The following is a 17,333-nucleotide window of genomic DNA, read 5'->3' as shown; positions in this document are numbered from 1 at the left end:
CTGGTGGTGGTCCTGCTGGCGTCCATGCCTGACTGGCAAGGTTTTCTTTTGTTTTTTTTCCCCAAATCTTTGAGCAAGTTTGGGATTTTCCTTTTGTAGCTTTCTAAACCATGTTCAGCTGCCACCCAATCTTGGGAGGCTTTGCCATCAGGCCGTTCCTGTCACATGTGTTTCTTCCTAACCATCTCATGTGAGTGTTTTTCAATGCCCCCCCCATACACACAGGTTATGGACTTTCCCTACAGCCCCTCTCCTGACACACTCAGCTGGTGGCCACAAGCTAGTCCTCTGATTCAGACGGGCTACACCCATAGTTCACTGTCTGCAGACTTGGTAAGACTATTTGGGAATTCCTAAAGGAAGGGATTTTTAAAAAAGTTGTTCCCCCACATTAAAAAGTGGGAAACACAGGCACTAGAGAGATGGCTCAGTGGTTAAGAGCACTGGTGATTCAGAGGACCTAAATTCAATTCCCAGCACCCACATGGTGGCTCACGACTCTCTGAGACTCCAGTTCCAGGGGAATCAGAGGAGGGTCAGGCATACTTGTTGCCATTCCTAGGTTGATGGGCTTGGGTTATATATGAAAGGTAGCTGAGGGGCTGGAAAGATGGCTCAGTGGCTAAGCACTGGCTCCTCTTCCAGAGGTTCTGAGTTCAACTCTCAGCACCCACATTAGTGCAATCTGGTGCCCTCTTCTGGCCTGCAGGCATACTTGCAGGAGGAACATAACTCTTAAATAAAAATGAGTACAAAGCCCAGAGGTAGTGGTGCATGCTTTTAATCCTAGCACATGGGAGGCAGAGGCAGATGGATATCTGAGTTTGAGGCCAGCCTGGTCTGCAGAGTGACTTCAGGACAGCCAGGTCTACACAGAGAGTCCTTGTCTCAAAAAACAAAACAACACAAAAAACAAAGTACCCAGGCAGGAAGATTGGAAGTTCAAAGGCAGCCTGGGCTACATAGCAAAATCCTGTCTTAGAAAATCCTGTCTTAGAAAATAAGTAAATCCAAAAGTGCAGTTTGGCCGGGCGTTGGTGGCGCACGCCTTTAATCCCAGCACTCGGGAGCCAGAGGCAGGTGGATCTCTGTGAGTTCGAGACCAGCCTGGACTACCAAGTGAGTTCCAGGACAGCCTCCAAAGCCACAGAGAAACCCTGTCTCGAAAAAACCAAAAAAAAAAAAAAAAAAAGTACAGTTTGGGGGTATAGCTCAGTAATATAGTGCTTGCCCTGGATTCAAGCCCCACCATGAAAGAAAAGCAAAAACAGCACACATTCTGACACACAAGCACACGGACTTTTTATGCAACAAAGTCACCATGTAAGACATTAGCATCACCCAGTCTGAAAATAGATCCCTTGGCTCACAGCCTCTGCCACCTGTAACTCCAGCTCCAAGGGATCAGATTATACACACATGCGCACACACAAGCACACACACACACACACACACACACACACAATTAAAAATGCAAATCTTAGGCATGTGTTCAGTCACAACTTGAGCCTGAGGTTGGGTACTGCTTAGTTGTAGACTATATGCCTAGTATGTGTACAGTTCCCAGTAACAAAAGAACTTTGTTTTAGATGGTTTCTGACCACTGTTGAAAAACATGACTTAGTTCTTTTTTTTTGGTTTTTCGAGACAGGGTTTCTCTGTGGCTTTGGAGGCTGTCCTGGAACTCGCTTGGTAGACCAGGCTGGTCTCGAACTCACAGAGATCCGCCTGCCTCTGCCTCCCGAGTGCTGGGATTAAAGGCGTGTGCCACCACCACCGGACTTCTTTTTACTTTTGTTTTTGTTGTTGTTGTTATTTTTGTTTTTGAGACAGGGTTTCTCTATATTGTTTTGGAGCTTGTCCTGGAACTCGCTCTGTAGACCAGGCTGGCCTCGAACTCACCTTCTTTTTACTTTTAAGGCAGCGCCAGACTTTGTGGGAAGGGAAAGATGGACAAATAGGGACATAGTTTCCCTGACGGAGTGAAAGTATTCTGAGTGTGCTAAGACTCAACTTGGCATTAAGGGGCAGCACTCCTGCTCCCCAACTCCGAGGTGCTTGGGATAGTAACTCAGTTTCAAGTCTCAGGTTGGGAGGGCTCTTCCTGCCTGGCAACCCCATGCAGTGGGCCTAGCATTGAGCCCTCCAGATCTCTTTGGAAACCGTAAGACAAGTGGGAGAAATAAAAAGTTAAAAACTTCCCAGGATAACGGGTAGATGTAACCGGAGTTGGAGGATGCCTTTAATCCCAGAGGAGGAGGGATGCTGGCAGGGCAGCCTCGATGAGATGGCCTTTATGAAGAGCGTCCAGGCAGAAGGAGAAAAGCTGCCTGCCTTGTATGGCCGGAGCAAAGATGGCCAGGGAGTCGGGGATTACTCTACCAAGATGCGGAAGTGGGTGGGCAGAGGTAGGGACTAGCTCTTTTCTTCTCTTCCTAGTACTGGAACCCAGTACCTTATGTCTCTAGGCAAGGGCTCTACCACTGAGCTGTAGTCCCGAGATACCAGAAAGTTGGCCAAGTTGGCCTTGAATTTACTTTGGAATACAGGGAGGCTTGGGACTCGAAATCCCCCTGCCTCAGGCTCACGAGTCGCTAGGATTACAGGCTTGGACTGGGGTGATGTGTGTGTGTGAGCATGCACTATTTGTATAGAACTGATTTAGAGAATGGGTTCCCTGACTGAGGATAGATTACTTGTTTTTATTTTATGTACATTGGTGTTGGAACCCCTGGAACTGGAGTTACAGACAGGTGTGAGCTGCCATATGGGTTCTGGGAATTGAATCCAGGTCCTCTGGAAGAGCATCCAGTGCTCTTAACCACTGTGCCATCTCTCCAGGCCCTTATTTTTTGTTTTTAATGCCTCTGCGTTGTAAGCAACTTTACTAAAGATGAGGGCTGGAAAAGGAGCTTTGCACTTTGACAAAGGAGCTTTGACAGACTTTTTTCACTCTCCGGATTGGCGGGAGTTAATGTCCCGAAGTCTCGTCCCTAGGGCGCAAGCGCGTATCTGGCCACGCCCCTAAGGCAGATGGGCGTGACTCAGGCCCCGCCCCTGCGGTCTGAGCAATTCCGCTGCTGAGGTCCGGAGGTCCGCGACCATGGCCGCTGCGCTGCTCGCCTGGGCAGCTGGCCCGCTCCGCCGAGGTGAGTGCGCTCGGGCTGCGCCCGCGAAGCCCCAGGACCAGTCGCACGGCGGAGATGCTGGCGGCGGGTCCTGCCGGGGGCGGACGAGCGGGCGGCACCTCTGGCTGCGCGCGCCCTTTACCCTAGTTCGGTGGCCTCTGGCGCGTGCGGGGCCCAGGCTCTGCAGGGACCCCGGCTCCTGCTCGGCTCCCTCTCTGTAGGAACCCCATCGCCACCTCCTCTTTGCAACGCCGCATCCAGACCCTTGCACCCCCGTATCAGCTCCAGCCGAGGTCCTGGGTGAGTTGGTCCTCTATTTCGAGGCCTGGCATTGAACTCCGACCTGTGACCTTGGACGCGACTCTCTGCATCAATTGATCCAAGTGTGAACTGGATCCAAGTGTGCCCTCGGAGTTGTCTTAAATTACAGGATACCTATAAAATCAGAGCGGTTGGCATCTAACGGGTGTTTCTATAACGATAGCCTTTATTTATTTGTTTGTTTATTTTTATGTGTTTTCGAGACAGGGTTTTTCTGTGTAGCTCTGTACCAGACTGGCCTCCAGATCACAGAGATCAGCCTGTCTCTGCCTTCCGAATTCTGGGATTCAAGGCCTGTGGCACCCCCGCCCGGCGCCTTTAGTTATTTTTAATACTGTTTTGTCTCATTTGTAGCAACCCTGCATTAGATCCACAGTAACAATCGACCTGTGCTAAACACCAGCCATTGGTACTTCTTTAACTCCCACGCTCCTGGGAGCTTAGTGCTGTTGCTTTCCACACTTTACAAAACTCCAGTCCCAGTGAAACTTAAAACTGTTTCACAAGGTGTTGTAATTGGGATTATTCTGAGGATGCAGTGTTTAGCCAGCAGTTAAGAGTTAAGCGTTCGGTTAGCCTGGGCTTTTCAGTAACAACCCTATTGACATTGTATCAATAAAGTCCTTTTGTTTTCTTTGAGAAGGGGGTAGGGACCCGGGAGTAGTGTTCTATCTTTTTTTATATATATAAAATTTTATTTTACGAGTACAAGTGTCTTGCTTGCATGTAAGTGTGCCACATACATGTGTGCCCAGAGGGCAGAAGAGCATATCAGATCCCCTGGAACTTAGTTACAGACAATTGTGAGCCACCCCATGGGTGCTGGGAACTGCTCCAGGTCCTCTGGAAGAGCAGTCAGTGCTCTTAACTGCTGAGCCATCTCTCCAGCCCCTGAAACGGAATCTTGATATATTGCCTAGGCTAGCCTGTACTCCAGGCTCGACCCCCTGCCTCAGCATTTGCTGCTTTTGCAGAGGACCTGAGTTCAGATTCCAGCACCCATGATGGGCAGCTCCCAGCTGCCTGTAACTCCAGGTCCACGGGACCTGACGCCCTCTCCTGGCCTCCATGGGCATCTACGTGCATGTACACAAACAGATACACAGGTAATAACTCTTAAGATCTCTTGCCCTGCCCTTCCCTAACCCCTGCTCTTCTCTGATAGCTCTCCAGCCTCAAGACTGGCGCAGGTTACATACTGTTTACCAATCTGTGGAACTGCCCGAGACACATCAGATGTTGCGTCAGACATGCCGTGACTTTGCTGAGAAGGAGCTGGTCCCCATTGCAGCCCAACTGGACAAGGAACATCTCTTCCCCACAGCTCAGGTGAGCACAGCAGCCTCAGCCACTTGCCCTTGTAAGAGTGGCAGCAGTCAGAGTCACTGAGACCTCAGGCAGGAAGCTCAGTATGTGCTCAGAAGGTTTTAAAAGATTTATTTATTCATTTAATGCCTATGTGTGTGCCTGCTTTTCTGCCTGTGTACCATGTGCATGTAATGCCTGTTAATGCCAGAAGAGGGCGTTGTATCTCCTGAGACTGAAGTTAGCAGGCAGTTTAAGCTACGGTGTGGGTCCTGGGAATTGAACCCTGGCCCTCTGCAAGAGCAGCAAATGCAGCTGGGTGGTGGTGGCACATGCCTTTAGTCCCAGCACTGGGAGGCAGAGGCCAACCTGGTCTACAGAGGGAGTTCCAGAACAGCCAGGACTACACAGAGAAACCATGTCTTGAAAAACAAAGTGGGGGGAGGGAGAGAGGAAAGAGGAAGGGCGGAGGGAGAAAGGGAGGGAGGGAGAGACAGAGACAGAGACAGAGAGAGAGAGAGAGAGAGAGAGAGAGAGAGAGGGAGGGAGACAGACATTGACTTAGTGACTCCACAGCCACCAAGCAAGCGCCCAGCCCCGGTGGCACAGATGTTGTCCCCTGAGCTGCCCCATGACTCCCTCCTCCTAGTCCACTTCTCCCATGTGTGCAGGCGTGTCATTCTCAGGACCATCCCCAGGGTAAAGCCTGTCTGTGGCCAGTGACACCTGAAGACATGTCCAACAAAACCGGGTGCCTTTGCTCACCCACAGCCATGCAGGGAACACTGGCATCAGCTCAACTGGAAACAGGCAGAAAAAAAAACCAAAAGAAAGAAAAACCAAAAAAAACCCCACCTAGAGTAGAACGGGGAACGTGGGGCTGGGCGTGGGGCTGGGTGTGGTGGCACACACCCCAAATCCCAGAGCAGCCTAGAGCCCTGGAGCGTAACCAGCATCTCTGAGTTTGAGGTCAGCCTGGTCTACAGGGTGAGTTCCAGGCCACCAGGCCTATAGAGTGACTGAAGCCCAGGGCTTGGAGATTCCTAAGCTTTTTGCCGAGGAATGGTTTTATTACCCAGAATAATACCGGCAAGTTTACCAAGGGGCCGAGGGGCTGCTTCCAGGAAGTGGGCAAGACTTGGGGGGGTCAGTTTCTGCCTTGTTGGCTGTTTCACTACCAACTTGGACTTCAGTCTTTTTATGCCTAAACTAACAAAGGAAAGCAATACGAGTTTACAATGCCAGTGTTTACAACTTCAGTTCTTAACCTTGAAATGGTACTTTTGTTTGGGATGGGGTGCCAGGTTTAGAGTCCTGAGCCTCTCAGGGGTCCAGTGAGTGAAAAAAAGAAAAAGCAAAGAAAAGGACATGGCTGCCCCAGGCTGAGCTGGGGAGGGAAAGAGAGGGGAACCAGGTGCAGCAGCCCGGAAGCCAAAGCACAAAAAAGAGCAGGAAACCAAAATGTCTGCATTATATAGGGAAGAGCCGTCCTGTCTCTGCCAAGCAGAGTTCAGCGTAGAGGGCGGGGTACGCAAGCCATACCCCGTAACAGGTAGGGACTGAGGGATGCTGGGAGAACCTGGGGGTTAGCCAGCCTGGTGCAGCTTAGATATGTTAAATAGGCGCCTGAGCCCTTTGTCCCGGGTTTCAGCAGGTGCTAGCGGGAGGGTATAACTGTCCGAGCAGGGTAAACAGTGAATTGGCACAGGCGCAAAGGTCCTGTGACTCCACATACACGCATGTAGGGGACTGAAGAAAAGTCACTGTGGCTTATTGCTTTCTGCTCCTTACCCCAAATCCTCCAGTGGGCACCCTCTCCCTGTTCCCTGCTGCAGCTATCGGCAGAGATGCAGGCGTTGCAAAGTGTGGAGGTCGCATGACTGGCATGGATGGTGCTGTCATGGGAACCTCAGCCGGGGGAATGTGACCACTGTGTGAATGTTAGCACCCCTGGCCTGAGCTTGCAGGCACCCGCTCGGGCTGGAGTTGGGGAGGAGTAGGCTCAAAGCAGCTGCCACTGATGTGTTCTCGCTCCCCGGGGCCAGGTGAAGAAGATGGGCGAGCTCGGGCTGCTGGCCATGGATGTCCCAGAGGAGTTCGGTGGTGCGGGCCTGGATTACCTGGCCTACTCCATTGCCCTGGAGGAGATCAGCCGTGGCTGCGCCTCCACCGGAGTTATCATGAGCGTCAACAACGTGAGCCTTCCTGGGTCCGGGGTACAGCTGGGGAAGCTGCCTGGGCTATGTGCCTGGGCTATGTTGTGTGGACCCTGGCCGTGTGTCCCACAGCCAGGCACAGCCAGCTTGGGCACAGTTGGGGAAGCTTCCTGGGCTATGTGTAGACTCTGGCCAGGGTCCCACAGGCAGGCACAGCCAGTTTGGGCTCCTAGACTCATCTTGTAGTCACCTGTGGCGTTAGTCGCCTGGGAGGGCTTCCGGAGATAGTGAGTCTTGAGGCTGCCACCAACTCTCTGCTTTCCCCTCAGTCTCTCTACTTGGGGCCCATCCTGAAGTTCGGGTCCCCAGAGCAGAAGCAGCGGTGGATCACCCCTTTCACCAGTGGAGATAAAATCGGCTGCTTTGCCCTCAGTGAGCCAGGTACTGCTCGTGCAGGGTCCCCTGTCTCCTCACCTCAGAATCAGGGTAGCAGGCAGAAGCCAGATGTCCCCAGAGGGAGGGGCAGCCCTGGGACCTGCTGTTCCTGGAGTCCTGCACCACTGGAGGGTCCTCGGGGTGGGCTGTTGGTGAACTGCAGCCGCCTGGACACAGCAGGAGGCACATGCCCACTTGGGGTGAGGGAAAGGTTGGCTTGACTGTGTCCCATGCCTGCTCTGATCCCCGTGTCTCATGGGTGAGTCTCTAAAGGGTTGGGAGCCAGGTCCAGCTGTGGAGCCGAGTTGCAGGGTCTTTGTGCTTGGCAGCAGGGCTCACAGCTAGATGCCCTGTGCCTTGAGGGTGTGTTCTGGGTCCTGAGTCTGTGTCCCTGGCAGGGAATGGCAGTGATGCCGGGGCTGCTTCCACCACGGCCCGGGAAGACGGTGACTCGTGGGTCCTCAATGGCACCAAAGCCTGGATCACCAACTCCTGGGAGGCTTCGGCCACAGTGGTGTTTGCCAGTACAGATCGGTCCCAGAAGAACAAGGTGGGAGCCCAGAATGGGCCAGCGCACCCCTGGGATGGTCCTTGCAATTTCCAGGCCAGAGCTTTCTTGGTCCTGCTGGTGATGTTCCTGCTCGGGCTGCGGTGGAGCCTCTCTTCCCCCAGTGGAATTGACACTCCTCCCCAAAGTCCGTAGAGGGAATTGGGGTGGGGGTGGGGCAGGGCTTGAGCTCAGGCGTCTTCAGGGGGCTCTGGGGTCACCCTAACTTTTGGGACCTTACAGGGTATCAGTGCCTTCCTGGTTCCCATGCCAACACCTGGGCTCACACTGGGCAAGAAGGAAGATAAGCTGGGCATCCGGGCCTCATCCACTGCTAACCTCATCTTTGAGGACTGTCGCATCCCCAAGGAGAACCTGCTGGGGGAGCCAGGGATGGGCTTCAAGATAGCCATGGTGAGCCTGCCCGCAGGGCAGCACCCTGGGACCAGGCCCTGGGCCCAGCCTGCAGCTACTGACTGGGCGGTCCCCACAGCAAACCCTGGACATGGGCCGCATTGGCATCGCCTCCCAGGCCCTGGGCATTGCCCAGGCCGCCCTCGACTGTGCTGTGAAATATGCTGAGAACCGCATTGCCTTTGGGGCGCCCCTCACCAAGCTCCAGAACATCCAGGTAGGGGTTGGGAGGGCGGTGTTTCAGGGCTGGGCCTGGGCTGAGGGAGGGAGGGAGGCCTTGCTTCTGACTGGCACATCCTGTCACCTCACCCCCATGACTCTCACCCTTGACGCTCCCACCCCCATCCCTGACGGTTGGGAGGGGAATCCCGGTTGATGGGTGGGGCTTCATTGTTGCAGTTCAAGCTGGCAGACATGGCCGTGGCCCTGGAGAGTGCCCGCCTGCTGACCTGGCGTGCCGCCATGCTGAAGGACAATAAGAAGCCATTCAGCAAGGTACCCGTGGGGGGGAGGGGGTACCACGGGGTCTTTGAAGAAGTAGATGTAGGCCTGAAGGTCTGTTGTGCTGAGGGGGTGGGCGGTGCATGCTCCTGTCACAGAAGGTCTCTGAAAGTGAAGGTGTTGACTCTGCTGTTCTTGGAGTTTAGGAGTCGGCCATGGCCAAGCTGGCCGCATCTGAGGCTGCAACCGCCATTAGCCATCAGGTGAGCCCCGGACCCATGGGTGTGGCCCTTTCCCCAGCTGCCTCCCTGTGACTCCACCAAGCCCCTGCCCCGTCTTTCCCCAGGGTGGGGGACTGTCTTCTAGTGCCTGTTTTCCCTCTTAGGCCATCCAGATCCTGGGTGGCATGGGGTACGTGACAGAGATGCCAGCCGAACGCTACTACCGAGATGCCCGCATCACGGAGATCTACGAAGGCACCAGCGAGATCCAGAGGCTGGTGATTGCTGGGCATGTGCTCCGGAGCTACCGGAGCTGAGCCCCGCTGGGAGCTGGCCGCCTGCCGCCTGAGGCAAAGGCAGAGCCTCATGGGTTAACTTGAGGCCTGGTCAGATCAGGAAGGGGCCCGCCTCATTCTGTCCCTTATGTCCCTCACTGTACCTCCCAGTCAGGCTGGGGATGCCTGTCTCAGGGAGAGGAAAGGCCAGCTGCTGCGACCTGTGACCGAGAAGAAACGAGTAGTCAGCTCAGAACTGGGCTTGGCTGCTCTTTTACAAGCCACCAACAGTGCCTTTCTTCACCCGAGTGGCCCAGGCAGGGCCATGGGGGGGGGGGGCTGATGACCCTGGCACTCCCAGGGCCGTCCCCATGAGCCCTGCTGCTCAGCAGCCAGAACACAAGGGACAGGGCAGGGTTCAGGAGGAGGAGGGGAGGCGGTGACCCAAATGAGCAGGCCTCGGTGGCAGGAATTTCAGTGTTTGAGTCCCCAGAGTCGTCTTGGGATGGCTGGGGTTGGGTCATGGGGCCCTCGCCAGAGGTCACATGGGATGCAGGTGTGGGTTGCGCTGGCGGCCTGTGGCCAATAAAGCACCTGTGCCCGAGCAGTCTGCGTGTCTTCCCTGGGGCCGCCCTCGCCCTACAGCATGTGTGTGCGGTGTGGGAAAGCGTCCGTCGCCTGGCTGAGTGGGCCAGTGGCCAGCAGGGAGACCACGGGGGCTTGGACTGCAGGGTATCTAAGTCCCAGTGCCCCACAGAGCAGCTGGGCAGGGGGGAGGGGACAGGAGCTGTTGCGTGTGGACTGCTGTGGGCTTTGCTGTCCTTAAGTGGCGATGGGAGCTTAGGCTCTGATTGTGTCACTGCTCAAGGGGGCAGGTGGGCTTCCGGGGTGGGGGCGGGGCAGCCGCGCTGCCTTCCTGGGGAAGAGACACCCGTCTCTCAGGACGCATCCGAGGCCGGGAGGCCTGGCAGCATGCAGAAGTGACGTGTCTCCCTTCCTCCTGGTTCCAGGTGAGCACAGGAGGGTTTCTCTCCCCGTCTCTAGGCTCCCTGGATCTCCTACTGCCGTGGGCTCAAGTGCAAGCCAGACTTGCAGAGAGCAGAGTGGGATATGGGTCCAGTTTAGCTCATCCTACCTCCGGGGCAGGTGGCTGCCACTCTGAGTCACACCCTCAGGCGGGGACCTTGTGCGCTGGGGACAGTGGGCTCCGTGGCATCTCTAGTCATGCAGCGCTGACTCCTGTCAAGGTGTGTGGCCAGGAGAGCAACAAGGAGCCCCACTGGGACCCAGCTGTCACTCTGCTGCATCTAAGGGTTGTCATAGCTGTGAGCTGCGCCCAGCAAGAGCCAGCCAGTATGGATTTCTCCATCTCAGGACTAGTGCCCAGCCTCAGGGTGCAGGGCAGCTCAGGAGGCCATGGGGTGTCCTTTTCCGTGAAGTAACTCTGGCGTGGAGCCTAGCTCTGGCGTGCACACTGGGATGTTGCAAAGGCGCTGAGTTCATAGTCTCTCTCCTAGGTGGTGGCAGCAGCGCGGCTTCCACAAGGACACGGCCGTTTGCTCACTTAGAGCTTGTTTGTCTTTCTCTCTTTCTTTTCTTTTTTTTGTATTTTTCAAGACAGGGTTTCTCTGTGTAACTTTGTAGCCCAGGCTGGTCTCAAACTCAGAGATCCGCCTGCCTCTGCCTCCCAAGAGAACTTGGGTACTCTTGGACCTGAACTGCTATGCAGTCGACTGCAGAAGACAGGCTGGTCCTTCTCGCGTGCTCTCCAGCAGGTGCGCCTCCTGAGGACCGTTGCATGACGGGAAACTTGAGTTTCCTGAGTTGGAAAACTCAGCCTCCAGGAGCCTGGGGCTCCGTTCAGATCGGCCCGTTTTCTCAGTGTTGCTTGCCTGGGACCAAGTGCTGATTCTTCTGGCTGCACGGTCACGTGGGACAGCAATCAGCCTGTAGTTGACTTTCGTGACTCTGGCTGGAGGCTTGGTGGACCCCCCGCGGTGTTGATCAGCCCGATGAGTGTGACCTGATTCAACTCAGTGTGGCGTTAGTAACGTGATTGAAGTCAGCTGTGACTCTAGGGCCTCATCTCCCAAGTCTCGTCCCTTAGTTTATTAATTATAGTCATCGTTCCAAAGAGCCAGCTGTTGGCTTTATTGCTTGACACCCTCAGTGTTGTCTTTTTAGAACTATTTGGGGGTGAGGTGGAGAGCACTGGCTGCTCTTCCAGAGGACCTGAGTTTGGTTCCCAGCACCCACATTTGGCTGCTCACAGCTGTGGTAACTCCAGCTCCAGGGACCCATCACCTCCAGGGGACTCCTTGGGCACCAGTGCTCATGTGACACACATACAACTAAAAGTCAATGTTTTTCAGAGTGTAATAAATTTCACTATTTTAACCATTTCAGTGACTATTAAGGACACTGGCAGTGCTTGGTAGCCAATTAGTCCAAAAATTAAATTCCATGCCCATTCTCACTGATGCCACCTTAATTGTGTTGTGACCTCAGAACATCTGCAGTGTTTAAATCTGCTGAAACTTCTTAGGGTTTTTTCACCCCCTATTTATGAAACAGGCTCTCACTGTGTAGACCAGGCTGGCCTGCCTCCCTGGGATTAAAGGCAAGTATTCAGAGGGAGGGAGGTGGGGGGGACATGACTGGAGACAGGAGAGAGAGAATGTACAAGATGGATGCTTCTGGCTAACCCTCAAGTGTGCAGACTCAGATTCCTTCCCTCTCTCCCTCACACAGATTCTGTCTCTGCCCTTGTCTTTCTCTCACACCCAACTACAAGTAAAATGAAGGGGCTGGAGAGATGGCTCAGAGGTTAAGAGCACTGACTACTCTTCCAGAGGATCTGAGTTCAATTCTCAGCAACCACATGGTGGCTCACAACCATCTGTAATGAGATCTGGCGCCCTCTTCTGGCCTGTGGACAGACATGAAGGCAGGACACTGTATACATAATAAATAAATAAATTTAAAAATGTAAAATAAAAAGTTCCACTTGAGTTATAACCATCAAGGAAGGGTCATACTTGTCTTGAGACAAGGTTTAGTTCTAACCCAGTCTGGTTTGAACTCGTGGTTATCCTCCTGTCTGTTTCCCAAGGGCTGGGATCACAGGTGTGAATCATCATTCTGGCTCCTCTCATCTTTTTCTTTTTGTGAGGGGTCATGTTTGACTCATAACTTCCTGTGTCTTTCTTTTGGCAACAGGGTTTCATGTATCCCAGGTTGGCCTCAAACTCACTGTGTAGCTGAAGATAGCCTTGAACTTGTCATGCAATGAGTCCAAGACCTGAAATGGTCTTGAGGCATGGGGATTTGATTCTTTTTTTTTTTTTTTTTTTTTTCGAGACAGGGTTTCTCTGTGGCTTTGGAGGCTGTCCTGGAACTAGGGCGTGCGCCACTAACGCCCGGCTTGGGGATTTGATTCTTGGTAGGGCATTTGCCTGGCGTGCACAGGGCCCTGGTTCCATTCCACAACACATCAAAGTGGTCGTAGTGAGTGGGGCCCTGGTGGCGCACACTTTTAATCCCAGAACTCGGGAGGCAGAGGCAGGCAGATCTCTGAGTTCGAGGCCAGTCTGATTTACAGAGTGAGTTCCAGGACAGCCAGGGCTACAAAACAAAAGAGCTCATGGTGGAGAAACCTATAATCTCAACGCTGGGGGGCAGAGGGTGGAGGAGCGAGTTCGGTTTCTCAACAGCTACCGTTCATGCGCTCATCTCTGCAACGTACATCGTGTTTATTTTAAGCTTTTCGGGCACATGGTTTTGTCACAGCTGCAGGTCATTAGGTGAGCTCTGCTGTGAATCATCATTTTAGTCTAGATGGAGGCAGCTGGAGTAGGAGGCATTAGCCAGGGGCCTGGTGCTTCCTCTGCATTGGTGGCTGAACTGATACTCCAGGCTCTTTTGAAATGAACTATTTCTTCTTTATTTTTTCTTTTCTTTCCTTTCTTCCTTCCTTTTTTTTTTTTTTTTTTTTTTTTTGAGATAAGATTTCTTCATATAGCTCACCCTGCAGACCAAGCTGGTCTTGAACTCACTGAGATCCACCTGCCTCCAAGTGCTGGGACTAAAGGCGTGTGGCACCACTGCCCAGTGTATTTGTTTATTTCTTTCATGGGGGCTGTAGGGAGCTCTGGATGGTGGGAACTCATGATGCGGGTGACCCACATATTCTTGAGGCTTTCCCACCAGCCGTGTTTCACCCCACCAAATGCTGACTAGAACAGAGAGCGGAATGAACGCATGCTGTTGGAATTTATCTAAAATTCTGCAGGGGCTAATGGAAATCTACCAACTGCGGACACATGGAATTTTCAGGAAAATGGGGTGAAGCTGTGAGCATCAAGGGTTGGAGGATTGACTGTTCCCAAATAGGGACCTAGAGTTCTCGCAGCTGTATTCCAGAATCACTTGGAATTGTGTTTCTTCATTCCCTTCCCTTCCCGCCTAAAGTCCCCCCCCACCCCCCGCCCCGCCCCAGCCCTGCCTTGCCCGGCCTTGTCCTACCCCCCCGCCCCCCTCCGCAGCATTTGGTTGTCTTTTAGCTTCACACTCCCCAGGTGGGTGGAATTTGGGCCTTGGATGGACTGTACCTACAGCCAGACTCATACCTGCTTTAGATGGTCTAAATGGTGACATTGGAGACCCTTGAACCAGCCAGCTGTTGATTTTTTTTTAACATTGTTCTTAGGTTTTCATTGCTATGAAGAAACTCCATGACCATTGCAACTTTTTTTTTAAAGATTTATTTATTATGTATAATTTTCCACCTGCATGTATCCCTGCAGGCCTGAAGAGGGCACCAGATCTCATTACAGATGGTTGTGAGCCACCATGTGGTTGCTGGGAATTGAACTCAGGTCCTCTGGAAGAACAGCCAGTGTTTTTAACCTCTGAGCCATCTCTCCAGCCCTCATGGCAACTCTTTTTTTTTTTTTTTTTTTTTTTTTTTTTTGGTTTTTCGAGACAGGGTTTCTCTGTATTGTTTTGGAGGCTGTCGGTCCAGCCCGGCCTCGAACTCACAGAGATCCGCCTGCCTCTCCCTCCCAAGTGCTGGGATTAAAGGCATGCTCCACGACCACCCGGCCTCATGGCAACTCTTATAAAGAAAACATTAATTGGGGTGGCAGCCTTACAGTTTCAGAGGTTCAGTCTGTTATCATGACAAGGGAACATGGCAGCGTGCAGGCAGACGTGGTGCTGGAGCCAAGAGTGCTATATCTGGAAGGAAACAGGAAGTCGACTGACACTGGGCAGTACTCTGAGCATAGGAAACCCAAAGCCCGCCCCCATAGTGACACACTTCCTCTAACAAGGCCATATGCACTACAACAAAGCCACACCTAATAGTGCAACTCCCTATGAGATTATGGGGGCCAATTACATTCAAACTACCACACCATTATAATTTAGAGTGCCAGTGTGTGTGTCTGTATGCATGTGCATGTATCTGTGCATATGTATGCATGTGTGTACATTCATATGTGTGCATGTGTATGAATGTGTGTATTTGTGTGTGTGTGCATATGTGGATGTGTATGAATGTGTGTGTGTATGAATGTGTGTGTGTGTATGAATGTGTGTGTGTGTATGAATGTGTGTGTGTGTATGAATGTGTGTGTATACGTGTGTGTACATTGGGAAGACAAAGGACAACTTTCTGGAGTTTGCCCTGGTGTTCCACCATGTGGGTCTCAGATAGGACACGAATCCTCAGCTGCCTTTTCCTGCTAAACCATCTGCCCATGGTTTTCCGACCTCATCATGTTCATGGTTTCCTAAAATATGGAATGTGTTTATAATTGTCCTTTAAACACACTGCTTGGCTGTTTCTATCACTGAACATCTCTGGGTCTGTTTCTCTGGGGGTTTTTCTTCTCATTTGGGGTCATGAGCTACTGTTTCTGCACATACCCATTGATTCTTTTAAAAAAAGTGGATAGTAGTCACTGTGAAATTTACACTGTAGGCTATTTTATGTTGTCTAGGTTTCATTTTCGTTTTTTGCCTTTTGAGAAATGGCCCTGGCTACCATAGACCTCTCTCTCTGTAGACCAGGCTGGCCTCAAACTCACAGAGATTTCTGCTTCTGCCTTTCAAGTGTGGGGATTAAAGATTGGCACCACTCCAGCCATCATATTTTAATTTTTAAATTGTTGGGGGCATGTGTGTGCCACAGCGTGGAGGTCAGAGGACAGCTTGCATTGGTCAGTTTTCTCTTTTTGAATACGGTCACCAGCCTTGATGCCATGCACCCTTACCTCCCATGCACTAGCTGGCTCCTGTTTTTGAGCGACTTGGGATTGAGTTCGTGACGTCACAAGCACTAGGCAGCCGTGTGCTTTGATGCTCGTTTTGCTTTCCGGAGATACAGGGCTCCTGCTTAGGCACATCTTGCTTGCGGTGACATCTCAAAGCTTTCCCCCAGCATTTCCAGTGTCAGTGTCGCCCTGAGGTCTTGGGTTTTAAACCAGGTGTAGTGGCCCATGCATGTGACCTGGCACGTGGAGGCAGAGATGGCAGCTCTCTGGGAGCTCTCAACCAGCTTGAAGTGCGCAGTGAGCTCCAGGCTAGCCAGGGCTATACAGTGAGACCTTATCTTAAAAAACAAAGTGCATACCTTTTATCCAAGCACTCCAGGGACAGAGGCAGATGAATTTCTTGAGTTAGAGGCCAGTCTGGTTTACAGAGCAAGTTCTAGGTCAGCCAGGGTCACGTAGTAGGACTGTATCTCAGAAAACAAAATGTCTTTGGTCCATTCTGAGTTGATTCCTGTACAGAGAGAGAGAGAGAGAGGGAGGGAGAGAGAGAGAGAGAGAGAGAGAGAGGGAGGGAGAGAGAGAGAAAGGGAGGGAGGGAGGGAGGGAGGGAGGGAGGGAGGGAGGGAGGGGAGAATGAATATGAGTGAATTTGCATGTGGAGAGCCAGTGTTCCTAACACGTTGTAGACTGGTTATCTTTTCTCCCACATCCTTTGTTTGAATTAGGTGGCTGAAGAGGATTGCCTTGAGACAGGGTCTCTCACCGAACCTGGAGCTAGGCTGGCAGCCAAGAAGCCCCAATGATCATCCTGTCCGTGTCCCTGCCCAGCGCTGTGGTTCCAGGTGTGTGCCAAGCTTAGCTTTTCTGTGGTGCTGAGTCCTCATGCTTGTGTGGCAAGCTGAGCCGTCTGCTCCGCCTCCTGTTCCTTTCAAGGTTTTCCAGTTTCAGTTCCCACACGGACAAAGTCCTTAAGTGTGGTGTCCTTTCCCACCCCACCATCATACATATGCACATATGTTTACGTACTGTCATGTGTAGCTTGTTTCGTTTTTTTGAGACAGAGTTTCTCTGTGTAACCCTCGCTGTTCTGGAACTCACTCTGTAGATCAGGCTGGCCTTGATCTCAGAGCTCCCTGCTTCTTAAGGGTATGCACTGACACTGCCCAGGTAGATAATATCTTATATATACACATATGTGTATACATAAATTTTTAGAGGCCGGGGTCTTACCCTGTAGCTCAGGCTGGCCTTGAACCTGCAGGGTAGAGAGAAGCCTTTTCCTTGTCAGCCACTTGGTTTTTCCCCACCAGTCGTCTGGGCTCTGCCGTGTTGTAGTTCCCAAAAAACACACAAGACGCTGTATTAATTATGACGCTGTTGGCCTTGCTTGTTTCTTACTGGCTAGCTCTGACTTAAGTATTTACCCCATAATTGCTAGTCTAATTATTTCTCTTACTGGAGAAGTTTCCGGGCTTCTTATCCCTATGGCAGTTACATCTTGACTTTCTGTGTTTCTCCTTCCCAGAGTTCTGCTCGACTCCTAGTCCCACCTAACTTGCTTCCCTATTGGCCAACAGTGCTTTATTGACATATACACAGGACTTCCCCCATCACTGCCGTGATCCTCTTGCCTCAGTTTCCCATGGGACTTTCTGGGTTTCCTGACCCGTTTCCTAAGGCCACTACAGAGTTGATGAAATAACAGCAAAGCCAGCTGAAGAGATGTTGAGTAAGGGGCTTCTGGGCTGAGGCCCTCAGACAGGTGCAGGATGGGTCCAGACGGAGGTTGGCTGTTCAAACAGGCCGCACAAG

At 52.3% G+C, this 17,333-nt stretch overlaps 1 protein-coding gene and 1 long non-coding RNA gene across 3 annotated transcripts; one reads left to right on the top strand and one right to left on the bottom strand.

The window, feature by feature from the left end:
- The first annotated feature begins 3,023 nt into the window (after window positions 1-3,023).
- Window positions 3,024-9,850, top strand: Acads (acyl-CoA dehydrogenase short chain). 2 transcript variants are annotated; one of them, XM_005078963.4, is made up of 10 exons: window positions 3,024-3,149; window positions 4,615-4,778; window positions 6,800-6,949; window positions 7,240-7,351; window positions 7,744-7,895; window positions 8,136-8,306; window positions 8,386-8,523; window positions 8,706-8,801; window positions 8,954-9,010; window positions 9,133-9,850. In XM_005078963.4, exons 1-10 carry the CDS (start codon window positions 3,104-3,106, stop codon window positions 9,283-9,285), a joined length of 1,239 nt encoding a protein of 412 aa, XP_005079020.1. In that variant the 5' UTR covers window positions 3,024-3,103; the 3' UTR covers window positions 9,286-9,850. The 2 variants fall into 2 exon arrangements, with proteins under 2 accessions (XP_005079020.1, XP_040587374.1); XM_040731440.1 differs by lacking the exon at window positions 3,024-3,149 and adding an exon at window positions 3,296-3,428.
- A 4,575-nt stretch (window positions 9,851-14,425) lies between these two features.
- LOC121134006 lies at window positions 14,426-16,806 on the bottom strand. Its single transcript, XR_005871006.1, has 4 exons — window positions 16,752-16,806; window positions 15,881-16,032; window positions 15,522-15,757; window positions 14,426-14,481 (listed from the first exon to the last, which is right to left on the bottom strand). It is a non-coding gene; the product is annotated as an uncharacterized LOC121134006 (long non-coding RNA).
- Between the last annotated feature and the right edge of the window lie 527 nt (window positions 16,807-17,333).

The sequence above is a fragment of the Mesocricetus auratus genome, unplaced genomic scaffold (assembly GCF_017639785.1).
Source record: "Mesocricetus auratus isolate SY011 unplaced genomic scaffold, BCM_Maur_2.0 Super-Scaffold_100025, whole genome shotgun sequence".
NCBI classification, from domain to species: domain Eukaryota; kingdom Metazoa; phylum Chordata; class Mammalia; order Rodentia; family Cricetidae; genus Mesocricetus; species Mesocricetus auratus.
Note: the sequence above shows the minus strand (reverse complement) of the source record. Positions and strands in the feature narration are given on the sequence as shown.

Coding starts and splice junctions, on each gene's coding strand:
- Acads (XM_005078963.4), top strand. CDS start 3,104: ATGGCCGCTGCGCTGCTCGCCTGGGCAGCTGGCCCGCTCCGCCGAG. Junction 3,150..4,614: donor AGCTGGCCCGCTCCGCCGAG/GTGAGTGCGCTC, acceptor CTTCTCTGATAG/CTCTCCAGCCTCAAGACTGG. Junction 4,779..6,799: donor ATCTCTTCCCCACAGCTCAG/GTGAGCACAGCA, acceptor CCCCGGGGCCAG/GTGAAGAAGATGGGCGAGCT.